Here is a 21,955-nt window from a genome sequence, read left to right on the forward strand (position 1 = left end):
CAGGTGTCAGTGGTCCATCTGCTAAAGACCGTCCGCCTGCTGAGACTCCTGCGTCTGCTGCAGAAGATGGACCGCTACTCCCAGCACAGTACGGTGGTGCTGACCCTGCTCATGTCCATGTTTGCTCTACTGGCCCACTGGATGGCTTGCATCTGGTACATCATTGGCAAGAAGGAGGTGGAGAGTAACGCAGACACCTGGGACATTGGTGAGACCAGCACACAGAATTTGCTCATTTGATGCATTCAGATGTTTTGCTATGATGTTGTAAGTGAAAAAGAGTATGCCAAAGTAGATTTATGTGCCAATACGTACTTGTAGCTGCTGAAATAAAGTACCAAAATGATCTACTACTGAAGCCAAGAATCTGAAGGTCATGAGGCCAAGGGAGATTCTTGAATGATGATGACTATGATATGTGATATGTGACGGTCACAAAGTAAGTTCACATTCAGATGCAGTACCTACATTTTAGGTTTACCTACATTGGCAACTGTGTATAATCTATTTGAAAACACGTACTATTAAAATAAAAACAAAACATTAAAATTGATTGAAATGGTTATTAAAATTAGAATTTAATGAAATCAAAAATTAAATATTAGTATTAAACTAAATTATTTAATGCGGATTTTAATTGTTCAATTATTTATTAGCTTGCATTCAAATGTTACAGTTTTTTTATTTTGGCAGAAAACAGTGGCATTTTTATTTGCAAAGCTTATTTTATGTTGAAATCATTTGTATTTTATTCAGGATCAATATCGTCCAGTTCAACCAGTGGTTGCCAATTAGTGTTACTACAGTAAAACTATAGCAATAATTGGTGATCTGTGTAACGATGCTAGTAGTTGTGGACAACGATGAAGAGTTATTTCATTACCTATTCTAATTTGGGGTTTGTGTTGGTGAGGTCTGTAAGGAAATCAAGCGGATCTCATTGGATTTCACTGTGCTCTGGTTCGTTCTAGCTTGAACAGCTCTTTCTCATTTTTTTCAACCAAGCTGATAAATTGTCAGTGTGCTGTGCATTTCAAAAAGTAGCACTGTTTCATTACACTTTTGGGATGGATCTCATATGCATCAGAATGTATTGTTTATTGGCTCAACAAATCAATTATGCTGTTAAATTTTAGTTGCAACGGCAGGAAAAATGGTTGCAAAAAGCACTAAGACTAGGTTTTCATTTCAACAAACTAATAATAATGAAGATTTTTTTTTTCTTCCAAGATTAAGATGGGATGACTTTAGGAATGGGTATCATTAAGGTTTTAACGGTATTACCACTTTTATCGATACCACTTATCGGTTTGGTACTTTAACGGTTCTCTTATCGATACTTTTTGTAGTGTTTTTTTATGAAAAAAAATTTACAGAATTAACAACACTTTATTTTATTATAAAATTATTATTTATTATTTTTAATATATAATAAACCTAAACCAATAATTGTAAAATAATGTTTTTTTTTCTGTAAAAAAGTACAATGATTTGAGGGAAAATGGCTTAGTTTTTAACCATTCTTCTTGGTGAAAATCAACATGTTTGCCTTTTCTGGCAGAAGTCAGGATCTGTCTTGGTTTATTGTGCTCCCTGCAGTTGAAAATACCCTCTTTGATTTGCAAAATGCAGTTAAATGAGATAATGTACATGATTTTTCATTAACGCATTCAAATGAATGAGTTAACAGTGTTTTTAGAGTTATCACTGTTTTTTATACAGTTTTGGAGCATCTTACAATGTAATTTTTTTATATATAATTTCTTAATAAGCATAGTTTATTATTAGGCTGTTCATAGGCTATATTCGTAAATACAACTGACATAAAAGCATTTTTAATGTTTAAGATTTGTTTAGGCTACTGCAGAAAATATATTGATTTCATTCTAACTGAATGTGTGTGTTTATTTAACTATTAACATTATACTAATTTAGGTGATTGACTGCAGGCATAACGATGTGGATGATGTAACATTACCGTTAATAGCTAGGCAGTCAAAAACTTTTCATTACTTTTCATTGCAGTTTATGCAGTTTTAAAAGAGACTTTCACTTAGCCATATTGCTTGTGTTTCCGATTATACAAGAAAACAACTTGTTGCGATTGTTGCAACTGAGATTGCCAACTGTGCAGACGAATATCAAATATCACAAATTAGGAAAGGTTGGGCAGTTAAATTATGCTACTGTAAGTAATGTTTTTCAGCGTTAATTCTCCAATATCGAAAGCAGAACCGTTAACTTCAGAGCTTCAGTCTCTTATAATGTCGCACCGATATAAACTATTGAGTTTCGGTACCCATCCCTAGACAACTTGGATGTAAATGGATACTAAGAATGATTATGTTTACATGGACACCAATATTCCGATTTTAGTACGATTAAAACATTAATTCATTCATTTTCTTTTCCGCTTAGTCCCCTTATTAATCTGGGGTCGCCACAACGGAATGAACCGCCAACTTATCCAGCACATGTGTTACGCAGCGCATGCCCTTTCAACTGTAACCCATCTCTGGAAAACATCCATCCACACTCATACACTATGAACAATTTAGCCTACCCAATTCACCTGTACCACATGTCTTTTGACTGTGGGGAAACCGGAGCAAACCCACGCGAACGCAGGGAGAACATGCAAACTCCACACAGAAACGCCAACTGACCCAGCCGAGGCTCGAACCAGTGACCTTCTTGCTGTGAGGCGACAGCACTACCTACTGAGCCACTGCGTCGCCCATGATTAAAACAATACTCTGATTAAGAGTCTACCATGTAAACAGCGATTTTTGATTACCTTACTCCGACTAAAGTCATAATCGAACAGAAATCAGATTAAGACGTGGAATATATTAGTCACATTATTGAAGTGCAGTACAGACATGTAAACATATTAATCAAACTATTACCATCGTGTAGGATTTTCGCCGCATTTTACGACAGGATAGTCTATACACACACAGCTGTTTGACACTATTCTCTGCACCTACCGAGTCAGTGAAGGACCACAGACACCCGTATTGTAAAATGTAGAGGTTTTTTCCATACAGTGTGCGGTATCAAATTCCATTAAACTATGCTCTTCAAGCAGTTCATACTAGCAACCAATATCTCGTTGGTCATGGGGGCATGCATGAAATGTTCCTGAATGAAAGTGAAAGTGCCGAACTGTCGTTAAAGTTAAATGAAACACCCGAAATTACATTAAACTCTGGAGGAAATGTGGATATGAAATGATGTTAATCAAATTATGTTCTATAACATGTAAAACGTGATCATAAAAGGAACATTCAAAAAGCAACTCATGTAAACGCCTTAATCTTATTATTGTCTTATTCAAATTAAGGCAAATAATTCAATTACTGATGTCCATGTAAACATAGCCAGTAACTATATCAGCATGCAATATCATTGACACAAAGACGAGAATAAAGTGTAGTCAAAAAGATTAAATTAACCAACAATCATTTTTGTTATTATCTGCTGTCAAGACCTGTCACATTTCTGTTTGTTGCAAGCCACAGGCCACAAATGTCCTTATTTTCATTGAAGAAATTAACACTAAGACAGTACCTTTTGACTTCCATAGTAGGGAAAAAAAATTGAATGAAGGTAACTGGGTACAAATTTAAGTATCGTCTGGTAACCAACATTCTTTAAAACCTATTAACTGTCACCGTCCCACAGGTTGGATGTTTTCAGTTTTAATTTTTTTAAAAGTTATATTGGCAAACTACAATCACCGGCCACTTTATTAGGTTCATCTGTCCAACTGCTTGTTAACTCAAATTTCCAATCAGCCAATCACATGGCAGCAGCCTAGTTCAAGCTGATAGAAAGGCAACTCAAATAACCACTCGTTACAACTGAGGTATGCAGAAGAGCATCTCTGAATGCACAACACGTCGAAACTTGAGGCGGATGAACTACAGCAGCAGAAGACCACACCGGGTGCCACTCCTGTCAGTTAAAAACAGAACCGAGGCTACAATTTGCACAGGCTCACTAAAATTGGACAACAAACGATTGGAAAGACGTGGCCTAGTCTGATGAGTCTCGATTGCTGCTGCGACATTTGGATGGAATTTGGCATCAACAACTTGAAAGCATGGATCCATCGTGCCTTGTACTGTATTAACAATTCAGGCTGGTGGTGGTGGTGTAATGGTGTGAGAGATAGTCTCTTGGCACACTTTGGGCCCATTAGTACCAGTTGAGCATTGTTTCAATGCCACATACTACCTGATTATTGTAGCTGACCATGTCCATCCCTTTATGACCACAGTGTACCTATCTTCTGATGGCTACTTCCGGCTGGATAACGCACCATGTCATAAAGCGCAAATCGTCTGATTTCTTGAACATGAAAATGAGTTCACTGTACTCAAATGACCTCCACAGTCACCAGATCTTAATCCAATAGAGCACCTTTGTCATGTGGTGGAACGGGAGATTCACATCATGGATAAGCAGCTGACAAATCTGCAGCAACTGTCTGATGCTATCATGTCAATATGGACCAAAATCTCTGAGGAATATTTCCAGTACCTTGTTGAATCTATGCCACAAAGGATTAAGGCAGTTAATGCAACCTGGTACCAGTAAGGCACACCTAATAAAATGGCTGGTGAGTGTAAAGTGTAGTGAAAAAAGTAAAACTAACCAATATTCAATTTTGATATAATCTGCTGTCAAGACCTGTCACATTTCTGTTTGTTTCAAGCTACAGGCTACAAACTATTTATTTTCGTTGAAGTAATTAACACTAAGACAGAACTTTTTGACTTCCATATGAGGAAAAAATAAATAAAATTGAGGTAACTGGGTACAAATAAAAGTACCATCTGGTAACCAACATTCTTTAAAACCTATTAAATATCACCATGCTGCATGCTGTTTTCAGTTTCAATTATTTATTTATTTACATTTTATTCATACTAAATTGGCAAACTATATATAATTTTCAAGTTTGAACTAACAAAGTGGAATGATGGCTCAGTGTTTGGCATTGTTGCTTCACGGCAAGAAGGTCGCTGGTTCGAGTCCCACCTGGGGGAGTTGGCATTTCTGTGTGGAGTTTTCATGTTCTCCCCGTGTTGGTGTGGGTTTCCTCCGGGTGCTCCGGTTTCCCCCACAGTCCAAAGTCATGCAGTACAGGTGAATAGGGTAATCAAAATTGGCTGTAGTGTATGTGTGTGAGTGTGTGTTTCCCAGTAATGAATTGTGGCTGGAAGGGCATCCGCTGCGTAAAACATATGCTGGACTAGTTAGTAGTTCATTCCGCTGTGACAACCCCTAATAAATAAGGGACTAGGCCGAAGGAAAATGAACGAGTGAACTAACAAAATAGGGTTACATTTAAAGGGTTAATTATGTCTGACATAAACGTAACAGTGCTGCAGAGTCTTGACTCATGGAAATTTCCCAATTACACCCCTCTATCTTTTCCCAACTTCTCTTCCTGTTATCATTTTGATCTTTCAAACTGAAAGCAAAAAATAAATAAATAGAATCTCAAAAAGGAGAGGGTTTGGAGGGAACTGTCCCCTAAACAAGACAATAAGTCAATGGGGTCCAAAACTAAATTGATTATTCTTGACTATTTTTTATCTAATCAATTTGGAATGACATGAGGATGAGTAAATGATTGCAGAATTTACACTTAGAGTACTATTTTTTGGTATTATTTAACTGAAGCAATCATGCAGCAGTGTGCTAATTGATTTAGTGCAAGTCTGGGTCCCTCGACTGTACTCAAACTGTGATTTGCTCCCATTGATTCCAAATGAAACACTTCATTTCAACTCAGAATGGATCTGTTAAAGTTGCATTATTCATGTAATATGAATGGATTTAATCTGATGCGTTTGGAGCCAGACAGTGAGTGAGAGAGAGAGAGTGAGAGAGCGATGATGAAGACCTCAAACGATAATGGAAAGCAGAATATATAGTTACAGAAAGAAGCGCGATAAGCTTGACACTGTTAGATGGTGCTATGGACAGTGATAGTGGAGGAAGAAAATGGGAAGAAAGCACCAGGGACAACAAGCAGCCAAGTGAGTGAAATAGTGAGCGAACGGCAAACAAACCAGTCACCCAGACGTGGTGCCGCAGGCCGCTCTCTCCATCTTGACTGCAGGAGGGGCTGTAATTAGGCCCAGTGTGCTGCTCTATGGTCCGTAATGACGGATCGCTGTGAAAGTACCAGCATTCCCAGCGCCCCGTCCCCGATCAGTATTGATGGAAAGCTGCTGCTTCCTCCCGGCATCCGACCACTGACCCCAGGCCTGCTCTGATGGGCAGTTACTATAGCAACACGGGGCTGGAATCTCCTCTCTGATACCCTGATTTAGATTGTGTGCAGTGTGGAAACTGATGGGTTGCTTCTTATCAGGAAACACAAGGATTGTTTGGTGAAAAAAAGCTAAGTGTTTGATGAACCGCCTAACAACTGCTGTTAGGAAATAACTTTTTGGGGGTCACAAGATGTTCCTTCTGCTTTTTATGAACCAATTCACATACTCTAAAGTCCGTACTTTTAGAAAAGTGTGTGTCAGAAATACCGTGGTGCAGAATGAATGATTTTCTTGGCTGTTTTTTTAGTACAGAATTGTGGAAAATGATTGTGTATTTGGAAAAAAAATCAGTTTTTAAAACTATATGGTTTATTTATTCATAGTGTAGTACATTTTCTGTCTTTATTTGTTTATCCCCAAATCTGTTGAACATGAAGACAGATGATACATTTTTTGTATACTAAAATGGTCTTAGTGGTTTTAAAATGTAAACTAATCAACTGAAAAAATAGATTTTTTTTCTAATTTCGGAAGCTGTTTCATGTGAATAAATATCAAGATAAGGAAAAAACTTTTACAATTACAACAATCTTTTTAAAAAATCCACCACAGGCTCATTGTGATTATGTACTCCTGTATACATTTCTGGAGAGCGCAAATTAAGTAGCCAGAGGTATGTATGGCTGCATTTTGTGTTTAAAACGACCTCTGCGGGGCGATATGACAACGCCAACAGTTTCTGTTACTTTTCGCGCTACTGGCTGACCACTTACCTCCGTGTGGATGGCTATTTTGCTGTTACCAGTTTGCATAGTAGCTTACCATGTACGTCGACGGAATTGAGACAAAGAGAGGAGTTGACTGCAAGGATGGGGTTTGAGTCTGATAAGGAATGGTTCCCAAAAGCTGGTAAAACAAAAGCCAAAAAATAAAATAAACAATTAAATAACAGGGTGAGAATGTGGTAAAATCTGAAGACGTGGTGAAAATAAGGCAGCCGGGATGGCTTTTCTTTTTCTGGATTGCTTTTAAAAGCGCTGTCGGTTGTGTTTAGGGAAGGGGGTTATCGGGTCAATCTGTGCTTTTGAAAACACTATAGGTTGGGTTTGGGGAAGGGGGTGTGGAGGTCGAGGGTTATCAGTCGGTCGATCAGACAGTCAGTCAGTAGGTTTTGATTTACGCAAGAACTGCAGGTGCGAATGGCACTCGCGAGAGAATTTTGAGATCTGAAAATGTGTACACAGCAGCCTCTGGTGGATTCCCGAAAACAAAAGCTACAAAAAACTTACCTCCTTGGATGTATTTCGCAATCTCTAGAAATGTACATTGGGGTACGTATCAATAATAAGCCTGGGTTGCAAAAATCTGTAGGCATCAGAATAGGTTCATTCTGCAATCAAGATCAACAAAACTCTAAAAATCAGCAATGAGAAATCAACATTAATGGATTACTGCTGTTACTTATACAGATATATCAGGAGGACGTATGTCCACTGAAATAGTTTTTTTTTCCTGAGCTGAGCGTTATTTTTTCTGTGGTTGTCAATGGAAGCGTTGTATTTTTTAACAACTGTGCACTTTAAATGAAGCACTGAGCGCTGGTCAATTTTTAAATGTTATGACAGTTGAAGATCACTCACAGCAGAGTGTTTTTATTAGAACAATGTCGTTTTCAGTTGCGCAAAAATACTTTAGTGGACACGCACCCTTTGCCTTTTAAAATAGCACACACATTGTATTGGATGACTTTAATGGTATACTTCTATTGTCCTTTCTTCTTCTTTTCATGCTGAAACAGGTCACAGTTTTTTTATGCAAAAGAGATATATGAGGGGGATTCTAGAATTTTTGCATCTCCAAGATAAACCTTCTATTATTTTCGAAAACAACTAATTAATGAAACACTTTTGATTAGAAACGAATTATCTACTATACTATAATTTTTGTGTATTTAGCGGCATTTTGTCTTGAAAATATTAATTTGTAAAACGTCTCCACCTCCTGAATCTTACATTTAGCTTCAATTATCATGAAATAATTAAGTCTAATTGTCATTTTGTGTTTACTTTACTTTAGTTAAATGAACATTTGCATGAAACATCTCTGCTCTGTATTATTTGTTGTTTCAGCCCTAAACACATTTTGTGTCTCTAATCTGATCAACTCTGTTACATCACTTAAAAAAGTCATAACAATCTGCAACGCACTGATAGAAAAAGCATGTGACTTGCTTCAAGTGACGTCAGTTCCTATGGCCAGAAACTCTAGAAGGCATTGAGGCGTGTCATTTTTCTTCTCTCACTCATTTATACAAAATATTTTCTAAACACTAATATTAGATTAATTATTAATCGTGCTTTTATCGTGCTATTTCAGTGAATCTTTCATTAACCTTTTAAATACAAGAATATGATTACAATGCATAAAACGGCACCTATGATGAAAATCCTGTTTTGTAAGATGTTTGGACAGGACTGTGCGTAGTTATAGTGTATCCACAGTCATACTGGGGTGATATAAAGACAATAAGTCTCTTTTTTTTATTTCCTGACATTAAAATAGGATCCAAATCCCTCTTATTGTTGAGGCCCACCACAACGTGATGTAGGAGTGCAGTTTCCCCGCCCACTGATTTGATTGACAGCCGATTTTAACATGCCTCTGTAGTAACATGCATAATCATATCAGCAAGACAGGACGTGCGCAAAGCAACTGGGATTAAAAGATCTGTTGAGCTCTCTGTGATCATCAGTCATCATTAAATGGGATCAAGAATGGGTTTTACAAGTTTAAGACATTTTTAAAACAGTGCATGTTTGTAATTCTTGATGAATCACAGCATTTTTACTGTCTTTATCACCACAGCCGCATGTCAGTACAATTAAAAGAAGACGATTCAATCCCATAATTTGTGGACATTAAATCAGGTTTATTTTGTACATTAACATAACAGATATTCATACAGCAGTGTATATTAACATATACCCTGTCACATTTGCCTTGCAAAAATAGTGCAAAGTGAAACGAGCGGGCTGAGTGTGTGTATTTTGAGCTGAAACATTACAAACACATTCTGGAGATACAAAAGACTTATCTTAAATCTTTAAAAAGGGGTAAAATAGGTGGCCTTTAATGCTATGCGGTATCTGGGTTGAGGTTAGCATCTTGAGCTAAAGATCAAAATGGTAAAAAATATCAACTCTGTTATTGTCAACTCTGTTAGTGGATTACAAAGTTGAATAATTTAAAAAACAATTAGTAACAGAAGCATATTTAAGCACTTTACATTATTAATGGCTTCGGTTTACTGTAAATGTCACATTTGTTGTAAATCATTCCAGTTTAAGGAAAATAACCAATACTTGAAATGTACCTGCAATTCTGGAATGAGTCATGAACACTACAAAAAAAAGAGAAAACTATTTCTGTGTTCCATGGAAGAAATGAATTGATACGGGTCAGGTAAACAATGACAGAAATGTACATTTGAGCTGAAGAATTCCTTTAAGCGTAGTGTCACCACAGTGCTAATTTTCCACCATATGGGCAGAGAAACAGATACATAAACAGTGTTTAATGAATTGTCTGCCTGTCTCAGGTTGGCTGCATGAGCTGGGCAAGCGCTTGGAGTCTCCATACGAGGGGGTGGCCAACAGAACGCTGAGCAGCGGACCATCTTTACGGAGCATCTACATCGCAGCACTGTACTTCACCCTCAGCAGCCTGACCAGCGTGGGCTTCGGAAATGTCTCTGCCAACACAGACGCAGAGAAGATCTTCTCCATCTGCACCATGCTCATCGGAGGTGTGTGTGTGCGCGTCTATGTGTTTGCTGAAAGGGTGAAGTTTAACCGATATTTTTAGGTGTATTTGGAGGTAGAGCAAATTTGGAGTATAATTGGGATCCAGAACATGGAGGGTGTGTGTGTGTGTCTGCGACTTGTTCAGAGACTAAAAATAACATTGAATGACTGTTTCTTTGTACAAGACAAAAAATCTGTAGCTAATAAGTGTGTGTGTTGGGGGGAGGGGAAGTGTATTAAGTGTTACTAAAACCACATCACAAATAAAATAAATGTTAAATGAAATGTGTAATATACATTATTATTATAAATATTGTCAGTTCATTCATTTTCTTTTAAGCTTAGTCCCTTTATTAATCTGGGGTCACCACAGCGGAATGAACCGCCAACTTATCCAGCATTTGTTTTATGCAGCAGATGCCCTTCCAGCTGCAACCCATCACTGGGAAACACATACACACTTATTCACACACACATACACTACGGACAATTTAGCCTACCCAATTCACCTATACCGCATGTCTATGGACTGTGAGGGAAACCGGAGCACCCGGAGGAAACCCACGCAAACTCGAGGCTCGAACCAGCGACTTTCTTGCTGTGAGGCGACAGCACTACCTACTGCACCACTGCGTCTTCATTTTTCTGACTTATTGGCCATACTTTTATTTAACTAGTTTAATTTGTGTATAGGGACAGTAATTATTAATTAATAATACAATCTATATAATACAAAATATTTATATCATGCTCTTTTTTATGTACTTTTTAAATGTTTAATTTTGTGTTTAATTTAATTTTTTTTAAATTTGATTGCTTTTTTCCAAATAAAATGTCATTTTATTTCATTGTATTTTATTTTAGAATATTTATTCTAAAATAAAGAAGCATAGTGACACAGTGGGTTGCACGTTCGTCTCACAGCAAGAAGGTTCGAGCCTTGGCTGAGTCAGTTGGCATTTCTGTGTGGAGTTTGCATGTTCTCCCCGTGTTCACATGGATTTCCTCCAGGTGCTCCAGTTTCCCCCACAAGTCCAAAGATATGCACTATAGGTGAATTGGGTAGGCTAAATTGTCCATAGTGTATGTATGAGAATGAGTGTGTATAAATGTTTCCCCATGATGGCTTGCAAGCTGGAAGGGCATCCGTTGCGTAAAACATATACTGGATTAATAAAGGGAATAAGACCAAAAGAAAATGAATGTATGAATGAGTATTTAAGGTAGATAAGATGGATGGATGGATGGATGGATGGATGGGTGTAAAGATAGATAGATAGATAGATAGATAGATAGATAGATAGATAGATAGATAGATAGATAGATAGATAGATAGATAGATAGATAGATAGATAGATAGATAGATAGATAGATAGATAGATAGATAGATAGATAGATAGATAGATAGATAGATAGATCAGAAAGTAAATTAAACTAAATTGATTAAACTATACGTACATTCAAACACAACTCACGACATCAGCATCTTTATAACCGCATATGTAATGTATGTTCTTCTGTCATTAAATAAGATGATAGGAGGTTACAACAGCTGTTCACATTCACAATTCATGGCCTTTATTCTGTGAAATGTCACCCTTCGCCATGGGGCAGTTCTGCTCCCTTTTCAAACATCCAATAATACCCAATTACACACCCCAACACATATGTACACATTCAATCACCACCTGTAAATTAACAGAGATCTTAGATCGAGCAAGACATACTGTACAGCTTTCAATATATAGGGTTAATTGTGACAGAAAAAAGATTTTAATTTAATTTAATTTAATTTAATTTAATTTAATTTAATTTAATTTAATTTAATTTAATTTAATTTAATTTAATTTAATTTAATTTAATTTCATTTCATTTCATTTCATTTTATAACAACTACGAACAATTGGATTAGCATGAATAAAATAAACATTATTACAAATTGCATGATCTAACATTTTATTTTAAATCAAGTTTAATTATTTAATTGTGTTTATTTTTTATTTTATTTAAAATATTCATAAAACAATACATTTGAAAGCTGAAAAATAGCTTTAAATCAAGCTTGTTTTTATTATTATAATTATTTATTGTTATTACTTTTATTGCTAACAATGAATATAAATTAGGGCTGGATAAAGTTTAATTGTGATTAATCGCATCCAAAATAAATGTTTTTTAACAATATATGTGTGTTTAGTGTGTACTATGTATATTTATTATGTACATATAAATACACATGCATGAATATACAGTTCAAGTCTAAATTATTAGTCCCCCTTTGAATTTTTTTTCTTTTTTTAAATATTTCCCAAATGCTGTTCAACAGAGCAAGGAAATTTTCACAGTATGTCTGATAATATTTTTTCTTCTGGAGAAAGTCTTATTTGTTTTATTTCGGCTAGAATAAAAGCATTTTAGAATTTTTTAAAAACTATTTTAGGGTCAAAATTATTAGCCCCTTTAAGCTATATTTTTTTCGATGTATGGAGGAAACATGGAATGAATTGCCATCAGACATTACATATGCTTTGTAACAAGTAAAAGGAGGTTTAAAAAATCGTTTAAGAAATTTTTATAGCACAATATTAAGTGGATTGTTGATCTGGATGTTATGTATGAATTTTGTATTTTAATATTTTTATTGATCTTGTTGTTATGTTTTAATGTAATTTTGTGTTGTGTTTGATGGACCCCAGGAAGAATAGCCACTACCTAGTGGCTAATGGGGATCCTGATAAATAAATAAAATAAAATTAATTAAAATATTTTTTGGGGTTGCCAAAGCAAACCACCACCAATTCTTGGATCATGGAAATCTTAACATCCATGTCTGTGTGTGTCATTGTGTGTTTATTAGCATTGATGCACGCTCTGGTCTTCGGTAATGTGACGGCCATCATTCAACGCATGTACTCCCGCTGGTCCTCTTACCACACGCGCACTAAAGACCTGAAGGACTTCATCCGTGTGCACCACCTGCCTCAGAGCCTCAAACAGCGCATGCTGGAGTACTTCCAGACCACCTGGTCCGTCAACAACGGCATTGACTCCAATGAGGTAAAGCCACGCTTCACAGAGGATTTTACACAACACGGCTCACTCATTCCTTACAGCTGGACTCATCTACAACATTTTTACAGAAACAGTTTCCTCTGATCTGTACACTGTTAAAATGCTGGGATCCACACAATTCCTTCATGTTATCCGAACACAAATCGATTAAGTTAGCTTAATTGTTTTTGAAAATTGAAGTAGATTGAACATAAAATAATTAAGTCATCCAAAAAAAACTCAAGAATTGGGTTGATTTAGCTTATTTTGAATAAGTAGTTTGAACACGCATAATTAAAATATAATGTACATTTGATCACCCCGATAACAGTTCACACCATTGCAACCACACTCACAGTTTGTGTGAAAAAATATTCAATCAGCTGTCTGAAACAGGCAGATCAAGATCACTAATAGATAATGTAAGTCTTTACAAAACACTTTTCTTGTAAAAAAGAAAAGAAAAGGTGTGTACAGTTGAAGTCAGAATTATTAACCCCCTGAATTAAAATCATGGTTTGGGGTTACATTCAGTATGGGGGCATGCGAGTTCTGCAGAGTGGATGGCAACATCAACAGCCTAAGGTATCAAGACATTTGTGCTGCCCATTACATTACAAACTACAGGAGAGGGCAAATTCTTTAGCAGGATAGCACTTCTTCTCATACTTCAGCCTCCCCATCAAAATTCCTGAAAGACAAGAAGGTCAAGGTGCTCCAGGATTGGCCAGCCCAGTCACCAGACATGAACATTATTGAGCATTATGCATGGATGCTGTTGTCCAAGCTCAAGGGAGTCTTACACAATATTGATTCTTTTTCCACTGCACCATGACTTTATATTCTATACTGTACATTATTTCTGTTCACAAGACTTTTGTCTAAGCAAAGTCAGACCTTACTGTCCTAATTAAATAATTAAAAATCAAGGCATGATCATATTTTATTTTGATAAAATAAGTGTAATCTAGAAGCATTTGCCTTACTTCCCAGTCACTTCTGATACCAAATGATCAACTAGAAGTCAAGTTATTATTTGTTGCTCCTAAAACTTAGATAAGCAACAGGACTTTTGTCAGGTGGTGTACATGTAGCCTAAAATTGAAGTTAAATGATACACATAAATTGTATTTTAATAGACACCTATGCTCTACCATGGAACTTAAACAGTAATATAATAAATGCAATACTTTATTGGTGCAGGAATGCAAACTTGTCACCATTTGGTTTATAGCAAAAACAAAAAAAAGGTTGTCTTTGAGAATTACACATATGCTGAAATAGCCAATCAGAGGTTACTGTAGGTCAGAATACATAAAAAATATAATATAATAAATATAAAATATAAATATTCATTAATTTTCCTTTGGTTTAGTCTCTATTTTAGACATCGCCAAAAGCAGAATGAACCGCCAACTACTCCGGCATACAGTATGTTTTATGTGCAGTGGATGCCCTTCCAGCCGAAACCCTACTTGGAAACACCCAAACACACACATTGACACACACACACACACACTTTGGCCAATTTAGTTCATTCAATTTCCCTAAAGCGCATGTCTTTGGACTATGGGGGAAAACAGAGCACCCGGAGGAAACCCACACCAACATGGGGAGAACATGCAAATTCCACATAGTTTCAGCCAGTCAACTGCTCCAGCCAGAATTCGAACCCGCAAACTTTTTACTGTGAGGCGACAGTGCTAACCACTGAGCCATTGTACCATCCCTAACAAAAATACAATGGATGAAATATAGTATGTGGATTTGGTTCACTGAAGCATGTATATTACACAAACTAGCATTACTGAAATTTTTTTTATCTACCTATTTATACCACAGCACTGTTAGTGCTCTGCTAATGATAAAGCAACACAGCAAAGCCAAGAGCAAAGGAGCAACTAAAGCAAGTATGATTCAGATGGACAGCTGAACACTTAAGAGCTCCGTCCTTCAGCCTCGGACTTTATTCTAAAGTCAAGAGAGAGAGAGCTGGAAAAATGAGATGGAATCTAAACACCTTGCTAAATCACAGGTTTATGAATAATAGATGGTGAGGCTGATGGCCGGAGAGCAGGAGAGAGAGAAAGGAGAGAGACAGAGAGAGTGACAGATGCCATTCAGTCAGGCTGAAGGATGGATGCAGATGTGGATGGATGAGCAGAGCAGATGAAGGGTGGCGGAGGGCAGGAATCAGGCATGGCCAGAAATACTTGCAGCTTTTGTTTTTAGGGGGAAATCTCAGAAAAGCAGCATGCTTGATGCTTTTAATGGCGGTTTAATGCCAGGATGTAATGTGCTGTTATGTAAGTTCACTCGGAAACACATAGGGCTTTTCTTTCTAATAATGGACATAAATGTTGACTTTGATTCTTTTCTTTTTTCTTTGACTTTCTCCCTTTTTGTTTTGTTTCTTGTTTGTTCTTTCACTTTACTTTTTCTTCTTTCATGTTGTCTTTTTATGTTTTCACTTTTAAAGGTGCAGTATGTAAGTTTGACACCCAGTGGTTGAACTAGGCATTGCACGCCTGCTTCAAAACACACGCAAGTGCAAGTTGCCAGATTGACGACACCAATAGGAGTGAGCCCGACTATTAAGCCTAAAGGTTGATTTAAGGCTGAATTAAGTCGTGCTCTAAATAAAAGCAATGGCACATGATAAAAGGAATATTTTCAATATTAAAAGGAGTTTTTGTTCTAACAAACACTTGAAATTAGTATTTTAGAAACGGCTTCTATTTCTTGCAGCTGAACAACAGAATGAATTGACAATGATCACCTCAGGTACACCTCAAGTTTAAATGTTAGTAATTCGAGTTTGAATGCCCTTTTACATGACATTTATTACCATACTACTGAAATCAGCAGCAGATTTACCTCAGATCTTGAAAATAAAATAAACTGTTTTGAAATTGAACTTGAGGACTGTGACTTAGTGTAAACCAGTGATTCGACATGTACATTTAATAATGTTAAAGAGGTTTAATATGAATTGATTAGATTATAAATCTTACCTTTTTTTAGAATGCATTGAGTGCACTATTCTGTGTTTCTGAATGGCTGTATTTAAATTACTGCCATCTTTCGCCTAGTGCAAACAGCCAAATTACTGCAAATCTCGTCACGTTGTGTGTTGTTGAGACACGGGGTTACAATGTAACTTGCTCACCTAATGTTTACCTTCTTATATTTATATTATTTGCTAATTAATAACCACCTTATGTGGTCTCATTTTGGAGGCTGTTACTGCAGTTTGGTCACAGACGCATGCTTTGACAGCCTTTATGACTAAATAAAATAAATACACAGTTTTTCATCAAGGCAACCCAAGGTGCTGAAATATAATTGGCTGAACTGGCAATGGGCGAGTTAAATGACCAAAACAAAGACAAATATTCCGGCACGTAACAGACATTTTCAAAAGCAGAATATCTGACTTTAGCATTGTTTTTCATATAAACACGAATGTTCACTTAGCAAGTTTTTAAATATCTGCAAACATAGTATGGTGTTTTTATGCTTAAGAAGAGTCAAAAACTTGCATACAGTACCTTTAATCTTTCTCAGTTCTTTCACTTTTCTGCTTATTTGGCGTATAATTTTTTAATTTCCTCTTTACAGTTAGTTTCTTTTCTTCTTTTCATTGATTTTCTTTATACTTTACTTTTTCATTTTAGTTTTCCCTTTGAATTTTCTTTCTCTCCTTTTTGTTTTACATCCTTCACTCAAAAAATTACTTTTTCTGCTTGTTTAAACTACTTATTCTAAATGAGTTGAAATGACACAATTTTCAAGGGTTTTGTGGGGACAAATTAATGGTTTTTTTTTTGGTTTTATGTTCAATCCACTTATATTTGTAAAAGCGATTAAGTTAACTTAACTGATTTGGGTTGGGTTGGGACAGCATGAAGATACACTGAAAATTTGATGTCTGCAAAACTGTTGCAAACAATTTGTTTGTGTTGAATTTAAACAAACAAATTAAATTGAATATTGTTCAACTCAAGTTGTTTATTGAAATTCAGCACAAATAAATTGTTTACAAGCACTTAACATAAAAAATTCTGTAAATCCAAGGAATCATCTTTGAATAATTTTTTTCCGTATATTGTGCTGAACCCAACAATTTTACAGGGTTTTTAACAATTTTTTGTCTTTTCTTTTTCCCTTTTATGTTTTCTTTTTTCTACTTTTACTCTTTTTTTTTGTGCTTTTTCTGCATTTTACTTTTATTTTTCATTGACTTTTTCTCTGCCCCTTTATAGTTACTTTTTTCTTTTCCCCTTCCTGTTTTTGTTAACCTTCATCTCTACCCTGTCTTTGTTTTTATTAATCTGTTTTGTATCGCTTTTTATTTGTTGTTTCTTGCCTTTTTAAGTTTCCATTTTCTATTTCTTTCATTATTCCTTTTGTTTAAATTTCCTTTTGTTTTTATTAGGTTCTTTAAAATGTCCAGTTTTCTCTTTTATTAGATTTCTTCTTATTTTATTATATACATTTTATCTCTTTTCTTTTTAATATTTATCTTTTTCTATTTCTTATTACATCCCCAATAGTCTCTGTTTTAAATGGTTAAATATTCTCTGTATTTCCTTTCACTTTTCTTCTTATTTTGTATTTTAGTTTTAACTTCTTTTTCTTTCTCAATTATTTAAATTATTTATTTTGTTTACGTTTCCTTTCGTTATTTTCTATATTAAATGTTTATTATTTTATTATATATATTTTTTCTCTTTTCTTTTTAAATATTTTTCTCTTTTTTCTATTTTCTATTATATTTCTAAATACCCCTGTTTTAAATGGTTAAATATATTCAGTATTTTCTCTTTTTTAAATTGTTTTTATTTCTTTATATTTTCACTGTTCTGTCTTTCATTCCAATATTTCTCCTGTATTTATTTATCTATCGTTAATGGGTTTCAAATCCTGTTTTCATGTTATTTTCTACTATCTCTGTTTCTCCGGTCCACTCTCCAGCTTCTGAGAGATTTTCCAGATGAGTTGCGTTCGGACATTGCGATGCACCTGAATAAAGAGATCCTAGAGCTGTCTGTCTTCTCGTCTCTGAGTCGTGGATGTCTCCGCTCTCTCTCTCTGCACATCAAGACTTCCTTCTGTGCACCGGGCGAGTACCTTCTGCGTCAGGGAGATGCTCTACAGGCTCTTTTCTTCGTCTGCTCCGGCTCTATGGAGGTGCTCAAGGACAACATGGTGCTTGCCATCCTCGGTCAGTAATCACACATTCAGCTCAATGTAATGTAGTCAACTTTTGACGTGAATCAAAACCCTTTAACCCTGGGTTGCCCATAAATGATTTGTGTTGGGACAACATGAATTGATTATTAAGCTTAGTTTTTACAAATTTAAGTGGATTGAATATAAAACAATTAAGTTCAAAACTCAAGAATTGTGTTGTTTTAGCTCATTTTTAATAAGTAGTTTGGCAGCAAACATAATTTTTTAGTGTGTTTCCTGAGTTGCTTTTAGAATATTCCTTTAATGTTCTGTTTTACATTAACCACCTTAAGTTCTCTTAAGGAAAGTCCTTTCACTTGGCGGCCATCTTTGAAACGCCTCTCGGACAGTATGCTCAGGGCATTCTGTCTGAATGGGGAAACATCAAATTCTCCAAACCTGTTTGCCAAGCTTATAATTACATTACATATTTAGTATCACCAATAAAATTAAACAACTGTCTCATAAGTTTTGTTTCTAAACGTTAGAATCTTAGAAATCGTCATTTTTTCAGGTTGCCCGAGCTAATGCGCATGTGCACTCGACAAGAACGAGATCACTGCACCAACCAAATTTATGGCTGTGTTACACATTATCATCCTTTGATTCATGCTTCGTCAGATCGCACTAGCCTTCTGAAGTAATTCAGAACTTGGACTTGATGGCGAGTCTCCCAGAAATAATAGCGAATCTTTGTTTACAAGTTAGGATGTTTAAGTAGTTGCTGTCATGTGATGTGCGTTTAACAGGAAGGACTGTATCATTTGACCAAGTCCTTTTCCTCATCTTTAAAGTTAAATTTCTCAACCTAATTAAAGGAGGCTGAGAAAAATATTTTCTCTCATGTAACTCTTTATATATTACTTTTTTTATAATTATTTTTTCGGGGTTTTCACCTTTAATGGATAGGACAGTAGAGATTATTGACAGGAACACGTAGTGAACAGAGAGGGGGGAAGGATCAGCCTAGGACCTCAAGGCGGTAATTGAACTTGAGTTGCCATGAGCATCAAAGTGCATGTGTCAACGCACCAACCACTATGCCACTGGTGCTGATTATTTGGATATATTTCTTATGTGTGTGAAGCAAGTATTCACTGAGATTCCAGTGTTTGTTGACCACATAAACTGTCGTAAAAAAAATACACAACTGGTCTGAGCTTCTCCCCCGAAGAAACATTAGTCTATAGCAATCAATGATTGGCTCCTGTACTAGTAGGCGGGGCTTCATTCGCCATATTGACCGCTACACTTACACTTCCATTTAAAACTATACGAGTGACATGTCTTGTGATTATGGAATGCTCATCCCCATGACAACCGTCAATCATCCCTTCTTCTGTTCTTCAAAAATCTCTTTAAAAATTACTTTTTTAATCTGAGTACACTGAGTACATGATCTAAAACAACACAATTATTGATTTTTTTGGGTGGACAACTGAATTGTTTTTTGTTCAATCCACTTAAATTTGTAAAAACTAATATGTTAACTTAATTCCTTAATTTTTCCCAATACTAATCGGAACCTAGCATTTTTTTGTACTGTGTATTGTTCATAAGCACTTAGGCCCAATCCCAATTGTTCCCCTTAGCCCTTAGCTCTTCCCCTTACCCCTACGCTTCATTTTCCATGTTCGCGTGAATGGTTAGGGGTGTCCCAATTTTCTTAATCTCAGGGCTATTCAATTGGCGGCCCGTGGGCCGAACTTGGCCCTGAGGCAATTTGTTCTGGTCCTCCAAATACTGTGACCAAGGCATCAGAAATAAATTTAGTTCAGTCAAAAAACAGCCGCTAAAGTTATGAAGTGACGTGCGTCTGTTCAATACAGCACGAGCTGCAGTTGAAGGCTGCGCAGAGCGTGAGTCACCTGACATTAAGCGAGTGAGTGGCGCGAGCAGCCGAAAACATTTGGATACTTAAGTTTAAAGTCTTCTCAACGCTGCATTTCTGTTGCACGAAATGAACCTGCTGCTACTAAACACACTCTGCCACTGAGACTGCAGCTCTGCACAAGACGTTTGGCCAGCGGAGAAATTAAAATGGTCGTGCCCAACTGAGCCTGGTTTTTCTCAAGGTTTTTTTTTCTTCACTTTCGCCATTTAGTGAAGGTTTTTTTCCCTCTCCGCTGTCGCCACTAGCTTGCATGGTTCGGGATCTGTAGAGCTGCGCATCGTTGGATTTGCTCTTCAATATTTGGACTCTCAGTAGTGATTATTAAACCACACTGAATTGAGCTAAACTGAACTGAACTTAAACACTACAAACTGAACTACACTGTTCCTATTTACTATGACCTTTTATGTGAAGCTGCTTTGACACAATCTACATTGTATAAGCGCTATACAAATAAAGGTGAATTGAATTGAAAAAAAGTTATGCCACCTGTGCACTTGTTTAAAGTTCTGCGTTTATACACCAAGGCTAATACACACGCACAGTGGATTAACTGTAGCAGCGGGCCATTCACATATCTTTTCCGTGCGCAAGTTTGTTATTTCCAATATTAGAATATATGCCAATATGCATGCGCAAGCAAAGCGATGCATTCGCGCCTTCCAGACACACCGAGTAGAAAACATCTCACACCGTAGTGATGAGAGTCGTGCAAGGCTTTCAGTTCATTGTAAACGAAAGATGTTAGACGAATTATTACAAATTATTAAAATGATTATGTATGTATAAACGCAGATAATAACAACAGTTCATTTAAATACTTACCTTATATAAAGCTTAAATTTACATAAGATGTGATAACTGTGAAACCATGATTATTCTTAAGACTATATAATCGTACAACCAAAATCTATAATTGTTGCATCCATAATTGTTATGCAGTTCAAAACATAACATATAAATTAGTTTGAATGTAGAAGAAGCCTACTTGAGCAATGTACTGCTTATGTTGTGCTTTGAAATACAACAATATGTTTGTAAAAAAAAAGCCACATTGTCAAGTGCAGTGATATTATATAGTTTCAAAACACAACATATTAACATTTTAATGTAGAAAAATACAACGCGGGTGTCTTAAGAAGCAAGAATACAACATAAAACCCGCTAAATTTTAATATCTATAACCCATAGTAATAACTCCTTTATAGCAGTGCCACAACATACTTTTACATCTGACACTCGATGACACTCGAAAACCCTGTCAGAAAAGTCTAGTGGCTGTGAACGACCATTTTACCGTGTCTGGTTTAATGTTAGTGTTGTTTTCGTGTTTGCATAGATGAATATGGCCCTGGTGTAAATGCACAGTACAGTTATGAGCTCATTGCCACATTATATCGCCATAATACCATGATACTGTTGCCTTTAGTGATTTCCTTAGGATAAATACAAAAAAATAATGCAACTGGAATAACTACAGCATTCACAATCGCTGATCTCATATGAAGCGAGTGATCGCAATGATATATGATTATGTGTGCTAGTGTCGTAGTGCTGTCCCATTTCTTAGGGGTAAATTTTAAAGCCCTTCCCCTTCACACTCTGAAGGGGTAGGGGTACAAAAGAAGAATTGGGATTGGGCCTTAGTCTGTGAACTTCAAATTCTCCTGAGGCAC

At 36.2% G+C, this 21,955-nt stretch overlaps 1 protein-coding gene across 1 annotated transcript in view; it reads left to right on the forward strand.

Annotated features, from left to right (window-relative positions):
* kcnh8 (potassium voltage-gated channel, subfamily H (eag-related), member 8) overlaps window positions 1-21,955 on the forward strand; it is a 162,944-nt gene that overhangs the window by 108,799 nt on the left and 32,190 nt on the right. Inside the window, exons 7-10 of the mRNA XM_056480266.1 lie at window positions 4-208; window positions 9,895-10,101; window positions 12,957-13,156; window positions 18,128-18,377. Coding sequence (XP_056336241.1) covers window positions 4-208; window positions 9,895-10,101; window positions 12,957-13,156; window positions 18,128-18,377 — 862 coding nt within the window. The remainder of the gene's footprint in view (window positions 1-3; window positions 209-9,894; window positions 10,102-12,956; window positions 13,157-18,127; window positions 18,378-21,955) is intronic.

The sequence above is a fragment of the Danio aesculapii genome, chromosome 19 (genome assembly GCF_903798145.1).
Source record: "Danio aesculapii chromosome 19, fDanAes4.1, whole genome shotgun sequence".
Classification (NCBI taxonomy): domain Eukaryota; kingdom Metazoa; phylum Chordata; class Actinopteri; order Cypriniformes; family Danionidae; genus Danio; species Danio aesculapii.